Source organism: Vulpes vulpes, chromosome 12 (assembly GCF_048418805.1).
Source record: "Vulpes vulpes isolate BD-2025 chromosome 12, VulVul3, whole genome shotgun sequence".
NCBI lineage: Eukaryota > Metazoa > Chordata > Mammalia > Carnivora > Canidae > Vulpes > Vulpes vulpes.
In genome coordinates, this window is record NC_132791.1 from 151,256,635 (window position 1) to 151,269,869 (window position 13,235).

At 40.0% G+C, this 13,235-nt stretch overlaps 1 protein-coding gene across 5 annotated transcripts in view; it reads left to right on the forward strand.

Annotated features, from left to right (window-relative positions):
* The window catches only part of C12H1orf87 (chromosome 12 C1orf87 homolog), a 78,322-nt gene extending 66,639 nt beyond the window's left edge, over nucleotides 1-11,683 (forward strand). For 4 of the 5 annotated variants that reach the window (XM_072730777.1, XM_072730775.1, XM_026006895.2 and 1 more), the window contains exons 10-12: nucleotides 1,701-1,780; nucleotides 5,104-5,314; nucleotides 11,230-11,683. In XM_072730777.1, coding sequence (XP_072586878.1) covers nucleotides 1,701-1,780; nucleotides 5,104-5,314; nucleotides 11,230-11,390 — 452 coding nt within the window. In that variant the 3' untranslated portion in view covers nucleotides 11,391-11,683. Of the gene's footprint in view, nucleotides 1-1,700; nucleotides 1,781-5,103; nucleotides 7,163-11,229 lie in introns of those variants that run through there. The other variant, XM_072730778.1, reaches the window with a different exon arrangement.
* Nucleotides 11,684-13,235: the final 1,552 nt, after the last annotated feature.

Genomic DNA, 13,235 nt, shown 5'->3' on the forward strand with positions numbered 1-13,235 from the left:
ACAGGTGCCAGGGGTGATGATGGGTTCCCGTGACAAATTTTCAGCAATTAAAACAGATCTGCCCTGAAGGGGCTGCCTCAACTGGCTATCATGATTCTCATTAAGCATCTATTAAGTTTTGCTCTATACAGCATCTGGGTTAAGGATCAGATGATAAAGAAATGTGAAGAAAAATTTCTCCTGTAGGGCCTGAAAAGGAATTGGGATAAATAGAACTATATATGCAGCGGCTTTAATTTCTAAACCCCAAATCACCCATTCACATGGTCATTCACTTAATCTATAAAGAATGTACTGAGTACTTATTCTAATGCTGGGTGCTGGGGCTTCAGATATTTTGAAGTCACATTGTCTTCACCAAGAAACTGAGGGAGAGGATTCATAACAATTCATAGGTGTAATATTCAAAGTGCAACAAAAGGCTTTTTAATCCGATATATAAGTTGACTTACATGAACCTCCTTACATAGATGGCACTCTTAGTTAACAGTTATTGAGCATTTGCTATGTTCTAGGTATTTGCTTTATTTTCTAGCCCCTTTAATCCTCACGATTATCTATGGGCGGCATTAGCCACCTTTTACAGAAGTCGACACTGAGTGAGACACAGAGAGGACCAGTAACCTGCCCAAGGTGATGCAGCTCATAGAGAAAGGAGCTAGGACTCAAACCCAGGACATCTGGCTGCAGAGCCTCCACTCTCCACCATTAGGTTACACTGCCACTCTCCACCCTTTTAAAAAAACGTATTGATTGAACCATCATTGCTGAAAGTAGGAAGTCACAACTCAGAAACAGTAAGCATTTGTTATTGGCAGACTTGAATTACACACTAAATATGGGAGCTGAAGCTCCCAGAAATCTGTACTGGATGGCCATTGCATGGATTTGTAAAATAAATGAGTAAGGCACCAGAGGTGCTAATGATGAATGAATGATACCCATAATAAGCCTAAGAGGACCTGAGCAGAAAGTCTGCGTGTCTTTTTCCTGGATCCTAAGGAAATGTCTTCTATGCATGAAGGCAGCAGCCTGGGCAAGTAGCACCCAGACAGTAGACTCCCCTGGGTTCAGGATAACCTGTGAACATGGAAAGGACCAAGGAAGGAGGAAGACAAAGCTTTTACCTGATCCTTCAGGCACACACCTGGATGGAGAGAGAGGCAAATGTTCCCACTTCTCTGTAAAGAGGCAAAGCTATGGAAAGAGGCCCCTTGCCACACTCCACACTGTGAAAGCCCTCCGGATTCAAGGCGGTTCTATAGGCTGTTGTCTCTGCTTATCTGGAACAATCTGGTGCAGGAGGCACCACCAGTATCACTTCTACCTGGAAACTCCTATTCATCACTCAGGCCCCCAGTTTAAGTGTCACTTCCTCCAAGAAGCCTTCTCTGATCGTCCAGCACTCCCACCCCCATCTCAAAATAAATGTAAAGATTTTCACATTTTCCTTGGCTGTGCTTATGGTAGTTTGTAACCAAATAATCAATTTGAGGAGTGATTTAGCATCTACTTCCCCTTTGTGAGCTCCATCAAGGCAGGTACCAGGTCTGTTTTTCTCTACCAGTGTGTCCCTATCACCTAACACAGGGCCAACCATGTTAACAGAGCCTCAACATTCTCTTTGCCTGAGTATATATGAGTATGTGCTAAAATGAAGAGACCAAACTAAACCCTTCCATTTTTTCTTTCCTGTCCAGGAAAGCATGTAAAGAAAACCTCTGGCACCGCAGTGCCGGCTGAAGTTCCTGAGATGTCTCCAGGCAAAACAGAACATATGGTATGCACCTGGCTATATGGGGCTGGAGGAAGGGCTTCACCCATCCTTCGCCTTCTATTCTCTCATGCTGGGTGAGGGCCTCCCTTCCGGGTTTTTGATTTCCACCCAACACCTTGATGTCAGGCTAGTCTGACTTTGAGACTCTGCTCCACCAGAGAAGGGAGGCAGAACTCTTGGGAGTGCGTGGGTTGGTTCCTGTCCCAGCTGATACGGAAGCAGAAATCTCTCAACACGCAGTGACGGACCTGCTGTCTGCCCCAAGACACTGGACTTGTAGCATGTATACAGGTGTCCTTCCAAAGTCTGTGACCAATCCACCAACTGCTGTCAAAATAAAAAATGGCTATAAGACCTATTTTAACATCTTAAGTCCAGCTTCCAGAAACTGAGGGTGACCTTTTCCCCAGACATCACATTTTAAAATGTAATGGGCTCTTTGATTTAAAAAAAAAAAAAATCTGGCAAGCAGTTAAAATCCGTTTTAATATTCCCAGCACTTAGCCAAAAGAAGATGCAGATAGAATTGAAAAACAGCCTGAGTTTTTCTGTTGTTGTTGTTTTTTAAATGCCCGGATTAGAACAAAATTCATCTTAAAATGACGGGAGGCCTCTTCATGCACTTCACACTTCGAAATATTTTAGAAAATAGTATCCATTTTGGCAAGCCTCTTGCCATGCAAGAAACAACAGCAAATGCTTTTCTCCTTGAGTGTTAAGTCTGTTGTGAATAAGATTATAAAAAATATACTTTGCTCTTTTATTTTGCCTCTTGTTTGAGGATTTTACTGCATCTCTACAATAATTGATTCTTCTCACATTTCTCTATAAGCAGCATTCATTGCCCCACTTTAGAGAGAGAAATTGAAGCAGAAGTTTGGTAAAGCACATTTCCTCTTTTCCCAGAGAAAATCATTTATTCATTCCCATATTCATTCAGTAAACATGTCTTCAAAACCAACCTGTGCCGGCCACTAACCAGACCTTGAAGGTTTACAAATGACCACCTCACAGGCCCAGTCTCTAGACCCCTGGTAGAGAAGAGAGATGCTGTAACAGTTACAATATCCTCTAATAAGTGCTGTGATGGATAAAAGGGCTGCAAAGAATCACCCGTCACCCACCCTGGCGCTTTGGGGAAGGCTGCCCACAAGAAGTGAAATATGAATTGGGTCTTGAAGGATGAGTAGAAGCCCAACCAATCAAGGCATGAGTGATAAGAAGGACTCTCACAACAGAGGGAATAGCATGTATAAAGCATAAAGGCATTATACAGCTTCATTTTTTCCACTGGTTTTATGAGGCTGGAAAAAATGAGAGAAAAGGGGTGCATACATAGAATTTTAAAGAAGAAAAAGAACAAGAACTTGAATGATCCTAAGTGCCAGGTAAGGAATTTGGACTTTACCCTGTTACAGCAGGACTAAAACAATATAGGGTGTGTCACCTACTTACTTAGTTGAACCTAATTCAGGTCTATATAAATCCTCCCTTTCCCTGCCTTTAGTGATCAAAGAGAATGTTAAACTATCTGAAGGAATACAAAGTTATTTAAAATCAGCTTCTCAGATCCAAAGACCTCTTTTAAATTATCTAAAGTCATCCACCAAACTCTATGCAAGTGTGCATTTAGCTGGGTTGATTATCTAAAGTATTCATCAGATTTCTAAAAGGGTCCAAATCTCTAAAAAGTATAATAATCCTATTTATTTACTTCATGAAAACTTTATCTGTTTCTCAAGATTGATTTTATCAATGTGGAATTCTTTTATATTAATCTCTTGCAATTTACCGGTTGCTGGTCACCCATATGGTTGCAATTTCATATCGCATTCTATTCTTTGAAACAAAACAGTTCTTTACAATCCCCAGAAGCAGCTCAATCCGTGTTTTTAACAAACTCAAAACTTGCTGTCTTATTGCAATTTCCATTCTTTAGAGCTATGGGGTTTTTCACAACTCATATGTGAGAAGTTTGAGACAAAGGTACAAAACTGGAGAAATTCAGGTATTTGAAAAATGGAGGAACCACAGAGATACAGAAGTTGGAGGCATAATTCTAAGGCAAATTAGCTAAGATTATTTGCATTGTGGTGAACAGAGCCAACTCTACCAATATAATGGAAGGATAGACAAGCATATTACACTAAGGTCAGAACCATAACAACACACTAAAGTCAGGGACTTGAACAACATCATGACTTCCTGTGTCTTTTCTCTCTGCTGTCAGCTTCATATCCTCTATCTATGTATCTTCCTGTGTATGTGTCTATCTTTCTTGGCAGACCATCTTTTTCTCATTTTCAATACACAGAGTGGAAAACTTGCTAGAGTTCCTACATCTTACACAGAATGGCCTCTATTTTCCTTCCTTTGTCTGTCTCTATTTCTCACAAATAGTTCCCAAACCACTGGACAGTGTGTTTATTGGTCCATTTTGCATTAGGTGGCCAGTCCTGCATCATGTCCTTAGATACATGGTGGTTTTCTCCACAGTCATGTAGATAGGGAGGATGGGCAATGTCTGGAAAAGTGGGGTTGGGCAGATCAAACAGCTGATGTCTACTCTCTCTCTTCATGGTAGGTGATAGAATGTCTTACATGGCACAGTAAGGACTCATTTGTCCACTTGTTCTAAAACCATTCTGTGCTGGACATGGAGTTAGAATACCAAAAGGGACTAGACATAAACTCTACACTCACCTTCTAGTTTTGTGTCTACCATTGACTGTATGAGCTTAGTAAGTCACTTCCACTCCCTAGGTCGCTTCCTCTGTTAAATGTGTAGAATGGACAGACCACAGAGGTGCTTTATGGTTTAGTAGAATGGGCCCATGAGCCTAAGATAATATCAATATTGTTTCAATCACTTTCTGTCAGGAATCTCACACTCATGATGCAGAGGTTTCCCACCAAGAAATTATAAGCATTGCCTGAAGCATATCTCTTGTGTATCCCACTAGTATAAAACAGAGTAGAAAAAAAAAAAAAAACAGAGTAGAATATCATAAAAATTCTCAGTTACAAAAACCTTTGTTTTGTGTAAGTCAGAAATGTAAACTGAATAAAAGTCATGATTTCACCCTTCTCTTAACAACAACAACCAAAAAAAAAAAAAAAAACCCAACTCAACATAGTTTATATCCAGCAAGAATTGGCAGATATGGTCCTATGGCACAGAGGATTTGAAACACATCCTCTAGCTTTACAAAGCCAGACCTTGCAATAAATCTTGCTAGCTGTGTGGCCTCATCTTTGGCCAAGAGACTGGAAGAGTTCTTTGTGGTGAATGTATTGCCAGTGCAATGCTTGTGTTGTTTTGGTAGAAAACTCCAGAAGAGGAGCTGCCATCAGAACACCGTCCTGCTGAGATTTCAGCCCCCGAAGATCCCCTACAAGCTCTGAAGGTCAGGCCAGTCTCACAGCCTCTTGTGAGTCCAATGATGATGAAGAAAGAGTCTGAAGAACAGGAGATGTGGATCAACAGGTTCAGGAAGCTGGAGAATGCCCTCTACCTGTGTGATCTGAGTAATACAGGTGAAGTGAGCCGCTGAGAGCTGATATGCTTTCTATTTTTGTTCGAGTCTGGAAGTGGACACCTCTTTTCTTTCACTTCTTATCAAAGACATTTTGTATATAATCCATGTGCACTGATACTGGGAATACAACTGGAAAATACAAAGATAAATCAGACTGAGACATGAATCCCCCACCAGGTTACTCACAGTCCTTTGTGTCTGATCCTCCTCCATTCAACTCCTGGAGTCTAACACACAGTCCAATCTTGCAACTCCCAGCTGAAATCTTCAGTGCACCCCCTGACAGGCTGAATTCCAAACTCCTTAGCAAGGCAAAAGCTGGATCTGTCCACCTTACAAGTCCTTTCTCCTTCAACTGGTATTCTCTCAGTGTATCCTATCCTGTCATAATGAATAACTTGCCCTCCTCAAACATGCCATACTTTCTCCTGTGGCTGCTCCTTTACTCAACCTATGCCCTCCATCTGAGCTGTCTGCCTCTCCTCTTCCTACCCCACCACCCGCTCCCACCCCCCCGGCCAACTCTCCATCTTGTCCACCTGGCTAGCTCATGCCTAAACATATTTTGTGTTAGAACTCAGGCTCTACTCCCCTGAGATACCCAAGATTTCCCCAGACAGATCTAGGCTTTTATCTGGCCTCTTGGAGTTCTTTAACAACCATTATCATAGTTGATATAAATATTTTTTATTTGGGGACTTAAACAATCTCACCAGTAGACTCTATTCTGTTTTTTTGCCCTTGCACCTTGCACAATTCTGTTCAATTTTTTTTTGAAGGAACAAAGAAAGGAATGAATGTAAATACATAAATAAATCCAAGATGGGAGGTAATAAGTACCATTACAGTGTGCTATGTGGGCATTCAGAGAAAGGAGTATTCCTTCCTAGTGAGATCAGGAAAGGTGATACCAGTGTGAAATTAACCACTAAGGATAAAGTGTGCTTTACATGCAAAGGAATAAAATAGACCTTTCTGGCAAAGGTACACATTAGCCAAGTAAAGTGTTATATGTGAATTCAGGGCAAGAATTTTGGATTGGAAAGAATATAAGGACTATTAAGAAGAATGTGAAATGATAAAGGTAGAAATATAAGATTCCAGATCTTAGATGCCAGACCGAGGAATTTGGATTTAGTTCAAAAAGAGTGAGTGACACTGAGAGTTTCTAGGCAGGGTGGAGGTATGATGAAGTTGTATTTCAGAAAGATCATGGATGGCTGTCTACAGATTGAAGGAGAAACTGAAAGTAAGGAAAGGAGAAAGGACTTGCAATGTCCAAGTGAAAACAAAGTCCAGGACAAGGTCAAAAACCTGGGGAAGAGGGAGCAGATACAAATGCACATGGACTGAAGTGGTGGTATTTAATGACATTCTGTAGTTATAGTGAGTTAGTGTATTATACATGAAGCCTAAAAGCATGGAACCCATGGAAATGGAAAGTAGAATGGTAATTGCTGGGAAAAAAATGGGAGACACCGGTCAAAGCACAAAATTTTCAGTTAGAAGATGCATGAGTTCCAAGAATTTAATGTACAGCATGATGACTTCAGTTAACAATACTGTATTGTATACTTGAAAGTTGCTAGGACAGTAGAGTTTTAATGCTCTCACCACCAAAACTATAACCACAACAAAATAGTAATTATGTGTGATAAAGAATATGTTAACTAACCTTATTGTGTTAAACATTTCCCAATATATACATGTATCAAATCATTACAGTATACAACTTAAACTTAAATAATGGTATATGTCAATTATATCTCAACAACAACAAAAAAATAGTGGATATATAGTGCATTCTAGAAGTAATCATGTAACAGTAGCAATGCCTGTGTTTTCATTCTCTGTGTTTTTGTTTTTGTTGTTCTGAATTTCCAAAGCACTTAAGTGTAGACAATATAAAGGAACTCACAATACCCAAGAAATACCGTTGGGTACTACTACACAATACCCATGGAATTCCAATAATCATACCAAAGAGACGGGGAGGTGAAAATTTTACATGAAAAATTCATATAGCTGAATTAGAAAATAACTTATTAGACATGTGTTAAAAACCCAGCACTGTGTCAGAGGCTGGACCAGAAGGAAACCCAGAAAGAATGGGACATGATCTTTGGACTAAAGGACCTTTAGATAAGACACCAAGACAGATAGTAATGCCAAAAACCAAACATTTTCAAGGACAACATAAAGTATAATAATTGAATACATAAAGAAGAGCTAAAGAGTCCAAAAGAAAGAGAAGAAAAATGAACAGCAGCTTATCTAATGTGAGCTGAGTGTTCAGAGAGGGCTCCATGGAAGAGAGAGTTTAAGTGAGGCTTCGGGAGAGGTTGGGGTTTACTTTGGATAGGTGGGGAGGGCGTTCTGAGTTGAAACCATCTTCTGGAAAGCTTAGAAGGTTCGTGTTGGATTAGATAGTGAAGCTGAGATCCTACTGCAAATCCTGAGTGCTAGGATGAGGCTTAATCCTCTACCCAGTGTTCACCGAAGGTTTGATCAGAGGAGAACACAATAAAAGTGGAGACAGATAATTTAGGGAAGATACTGGAGAAAAAGTGATCAAAAAGTTACTGAAATAGTAATAATGAGGACAGGGTAAATGAGGCATTAAGGAGGGCATGTGATGTGATGGGCATTGGGTGTTATATGCAACTGATGAATCACTGAACTCTACATCTGACATTAATGATGTTGTATATGTATAAGTCTAGGTATTCATACCTAAGAGTGGTGACGGGGTTACAAACAAAAACAAAAAACATCAGGTGAAGAAGGAAGACATTTCTAAAGAAACAAATGCTGAGTTGCAGTGATGGATGATGGATCATAAACTTAGTTGCTAAGAGACTCCCCAAAGACCAGGACCTTTCTCATACTTTTGAACTGTTCTGAGGAAAAACAGAGTTTTGTTGACTTTGGAGGCAGATTCCGGCAGATTTGAAATGCCTCTCTCATGGCCTCTTCACTATTTATGCCTGTTTTCTCTGTTTCTATGAAATTCATTAGTTCCTCATCAGCCAGGGAATGTGTCAGCCTGATCTGGGAACATCTATAACTATCTTTAATGAGGGAAGAGGATTAACTGAGGTCATTTAGTTGGTTTATTACCCACAGTATTTAGCTGACCCCCACAGCCTCATTTGAGACACTGAGCAGATGATACCTACTTTGCCTATTGATGAATCAGTGTTCTTTATTATGTGCAAGGAAATATGTAGGCCAGGGTGTTCTTCATTCAGGGTGAAGACAGACCATCCATCATCAAATTAGTGTTTCTGGGAACCTACTCTGTGCTTATGTTCTAACAGGGGTTGTCAAGAAAATATCCTTGAGGAGAAAGAATAAGAAATGACTGTGAATAACTGGTTGTGTTTTCTAAAGAAAGAAGGGCGGTTGGGATAAATGTTTGGGTGAATGGTAGATTTGGAATCTTCCCAATGAACTGAAGGCTAGATAGAAAAATGTTTTCCAGTTCAAGGAGGCAGAATGCAATGACAGCCCTCAAGGACATTCTTTGCATGGGTCTGGACTTTGCACACAGTGAATCACTAACTCCTCACATCAACCACATGCTGAAGGGATTAGTGTCCTTATTTACGGAGGAAAAAGCCAAGCTCAAAGTGGTAAAAGACGGGCCAGTGGGAAGTGGAGCCATAATTCAAACCGAGTTGTACTGGACTTCCCACTACACTAAACTCCCATGACACACTAGAAAGAACATGAGGTTTTGCTTCTTGTTTTGTCGGTTGTTTATTTGTTTGGTTTTACCAGAAGACTTAGATTCAAGCCCAGACTTTACTAATTGCTAAGCCCTGAAAGTCAGTTGTTTATATTCTCTGAGCCTGTTTCCTCATCATAAACTAAGACTGATAATAATAAAACATACCTCCCTGCTTTGAGAAAGGATCACATGAGATTTGAGAGTTCTTTGCAAACTGTAGAGTGAAGTGGATGTTAAAGAGGCTCTTCTTATTCCTTTCATTTTGGTTGTGATGGGAGAAGAATAGCCTCCCAACACTAAGATGGATTGTAAGGGTTATTTTATGCAGCTGTCCTGGGCAGCCCCTAATGACAGTAAATTAGATAGATACAAATTTCAGTCAATGGACTTTTGTTTGACACAAGGAATCCTCTAACAGTGGCATAGCTTAGAAGATAGTAGAAAATGCCCCTTATGCCCACCAGTGGTGATTCCTGCATATATTTTCTACTACTACTTTTAATTTTTAATTAAAATACAAACTAAATTTTTATATATAAAAAATATTCTTATTAAGACATATTCTTATTTATTTGGAATAATAATGGTGCTATACCTATTATGCTCATCCTATAATAATGCTTGCTTTAATGAGTGCTTAATAGTTCTGGGCACTGTGCTAAGCTTTCATTATTTTAATGATTTTCATACAGTTTAATTATCCCTATTTTAAAGTTGAGGAAACTGAGTCTCAGAAAGTTAAAGTACTTACCCCAGTCAGACACTTACTCCAAAGCCTATGACTTCTATTTCCAGAGGCAGACTATGAGGAAATGTCTTGAGGGATCCAACCTAGACCAGATCAAGAGCAACCACCCGATGTAGAGAACTGCGAAGATGCAATTGGCCAACCCAAAGAAAGATATTTCTGCAGAAGAAAGGAACAACACTCTAATAGAAGAGAGAGACAATAAACAAGCCTACATAGAACAGAAAAGAAACAAATGGGGATGGAATGGGGTGGGATGGGATAGAACTAAATAGAACTGAATAGAATAAATCACATCAGGACCCAAAATGTTTGTAGCCCACTGTTAAGAACACACATCACAGAGAGGTTCAGAGGGGAGCATCATTCTCAACAGTACTTGCTCATTGAAATATAAATACTTGGCAGCTTAAACAGAGATAACAGGTGTCTAGTAGACCCAACCTCAAATGGACTGGTTGTGGTGTTTACAAAATGACTAGAGGACTGCATCTGACCTCTTTGAAAAAGAATTTCACAATCATTATTATAGCCTCCATGAGTACAGGAAAGTAGAAGAACAACATGCAAGGGATGTATCTTTAATCCCTACAAAAGATATTGAAAAGCTTTTCTGGACACCTGGGGTTGTAGATCTCCACAATTCAAGGAACATCTTTAGGAAACAATCTGAGCCTTACTTGCAACAATCTCTTCCCCCTTACTCTATGATGTAGTGTCATGGTTAAATGCATGGATTCAAGCAATCTTGGGCAAGTGGCTTACCATTTCTGTGCCTCAGTTTATCCCTCTGTAAAATGGGTGGTTGTGAGCATTCAGTGAATTACTATTGGTAAAATGTTCGTGGGAATGCCTGAAACATAGTAAATGTTACATACACTTATAAGTCTCAGTTACTATTGCTGTACTCTAGCTAATTTTCTGCATATCTTACTGTCCCAACTGGTTGGGGATCTTCCTGAGGTAAAATGTTCCTTCCCTAAATCCTCTATATTCCTAAGTATATAGTATCTGACATATACCAGCTCACAATTAGGGGCTTATGAATGAGTTGTTCCTCTTTGCTGATGTCATGCTCTACACTTAAGCAAGCAGGAGGGAGTCACAGTAAATACATTTTCAGAGATGCATAAAAATGAGCTGTTTGAATCCTGCATTTTTGGAACATGTTTGGCTACTTCAGTAAGATAAAAATAAACCAGAAAACTCAGAAATTGAGTTTAGCAGACACCCTACCTGTTTTAAAAATTGGCCTGTAAAGTTTTATGGCCACAAAGAACAAGCTTAAATTGCTTTAAGAAGCTGAAAGTGTCAAAATATTAGCATTTTGTTTTTTACTCAGAAGTCACTCAAGCTAATATAGATTTCTTTTCTCTTTTTTGCTTTCTCCATCCTGTTTTCAAAACCTCCCACCCACCTGACCAAATTGCAGGGGTCCTGGAGAAAGAACGGGCCAGACGTCTCATTCACAACTACAATCTCATTTACAACCTGTCCCTGAGCCCTCAGAAAATCGACCAAGCCTTGCGGAGATTCCGTGTGGGAGAAAATATGCTCTTGGAACCAGCACTTCAGTACTTAAAGGAGCTATGATAACAAGCCCATATTGTGAGAACAGATGTTTCCTTTATCTTCCTTTTTACCCAGACACGTGTTCCTCCCCGTCCTGAGTGTAGTGGTAGAGGCACTGTCAGAGTTGAGGCCGATACAGCAATTGGAGATGCTTTGGACTTGGACTTCTTTTCTGGCTATGATGCTCCCTCATAGGCAGCTCAGAATGACCCTGGAAAAACAGGTTTCCCCTCCTGAGGTGGCAAGAACTCAATTTCTTAAAGTCCTCTTCTATTCTCATAAAGCTCCTTATTATCATTACATGATTTTCCCCCTATATTGCTGATAAAACTTTATTTTTTGCAAACCCTGCAATTCCAAATAGTAAAAACAAAACAAAATAAAACAAAACAACAACAACAACAAAAAAAAACGCTAGACATTCTTATCAACTCCCAAAAATGCCTGTCACATAGGAGACCTAGATACATCATTTTTAGATAAGTAAGCTAGCCTTTCCTCTAGTCACTATTCTAGGTAGGATTTTCACATTATAAAAGATAAAATTATTGGCAATATATTAATACTAAGGTAAGGGTAGGAGCAGAATTCCAAGCAAGTTTTCTGAACAAGTGAGATATTTTCTCTAGTACAAAGCAAGATGATGTTACACTATCCCCAGGGATTATCTTCTTCCCAAAGTATCAGAAGTTTTTAAATAAGTGACACCTGGGACAAAGGATTCTGGAAATAGGCAACATCTTCTTTGCTCTCTCTGGCAGAAAAATCAAGCAAAACTTTCCACAAGTTCCCACAGTTCTCCTATCCAACTTTGCACCTCCCACATAACACGCACATCACACCACACAGGTAGCATGAGCTCACTGAAGGAATACTGACCCAGGACTTCAGAGACAAATGTGTTCCCAGAACCATCATTAATGTTGAGTGACCTGGATTCTGGTTTTCAGACAGAACAAAGGAGTTAGGTCAAGGGGAAAAGTAAAAAGATCTCTGAGCATCTCTTTTTATCTATTTTATGTAGAGGGGTGTCTCATAAAATCTCATAAACAAGCCCTAAGAACAAAATAATTTTGATTCACTAACATCAATGATCCCTAAAGGCTTCAAGTGTGACCTGCTTTAGTTTTCACAATCCTTGAGTAACCCAGAAAAAAATGCCTCTTGAGGCCCACTGACCATCTCTTTAACATTCTAGAACCCTTGGCCCTGCTAGCTGCTTTTGAGGTCAGAGAAGTAAACAAATAAACATGGCTTTCTCAAGCTACCAAAATGTCAAATGAGGGAAATTAGAATATTAGATCAGACAAATCAGTATACGTTGGGCAACTAACTTGTGCTGGGAACTGGACATATTTTGCTTCATCCAATTCTGATGACTCACTGTGGTGGGTTTTACCATATTGAGTAAATACTGTACTCAACAGTACTCAATACTGTTGAGGAAAGAGACTCAAAGAAGTAAAGGGTAGAAAAGCAACAGAGCTGTGCCGTTGATAACTGGCCAGAGGGTTAGAGACTCCTGAAGAACACTGGTCACATACCTAAGAATACCCTGTCCACCCTACATCTCTGTGGGGAAGTGGACTGGAAAGAGGATTGGATGATGGGAGGTCCTAAACATGAAGCCAGGGTTATCAGACTCAATTGTGTGGTCCCGGAGGGTGTAACCCTACCTTACCCAATTCTTTGCGTGCAATATCTAGATTAGCTCCTGATGGATAGCCTCAGCACCTACCAACTCACACAGCTGGAGGTGACTCCACTGACCCAGAATGCAGCATGAAAGGTGTCCCAGAGCTATGTGACCACAAGTCATGCACACCCTGTACTTAGGGCTGGCTGGCTAAATGCTTCTGGAAGTGG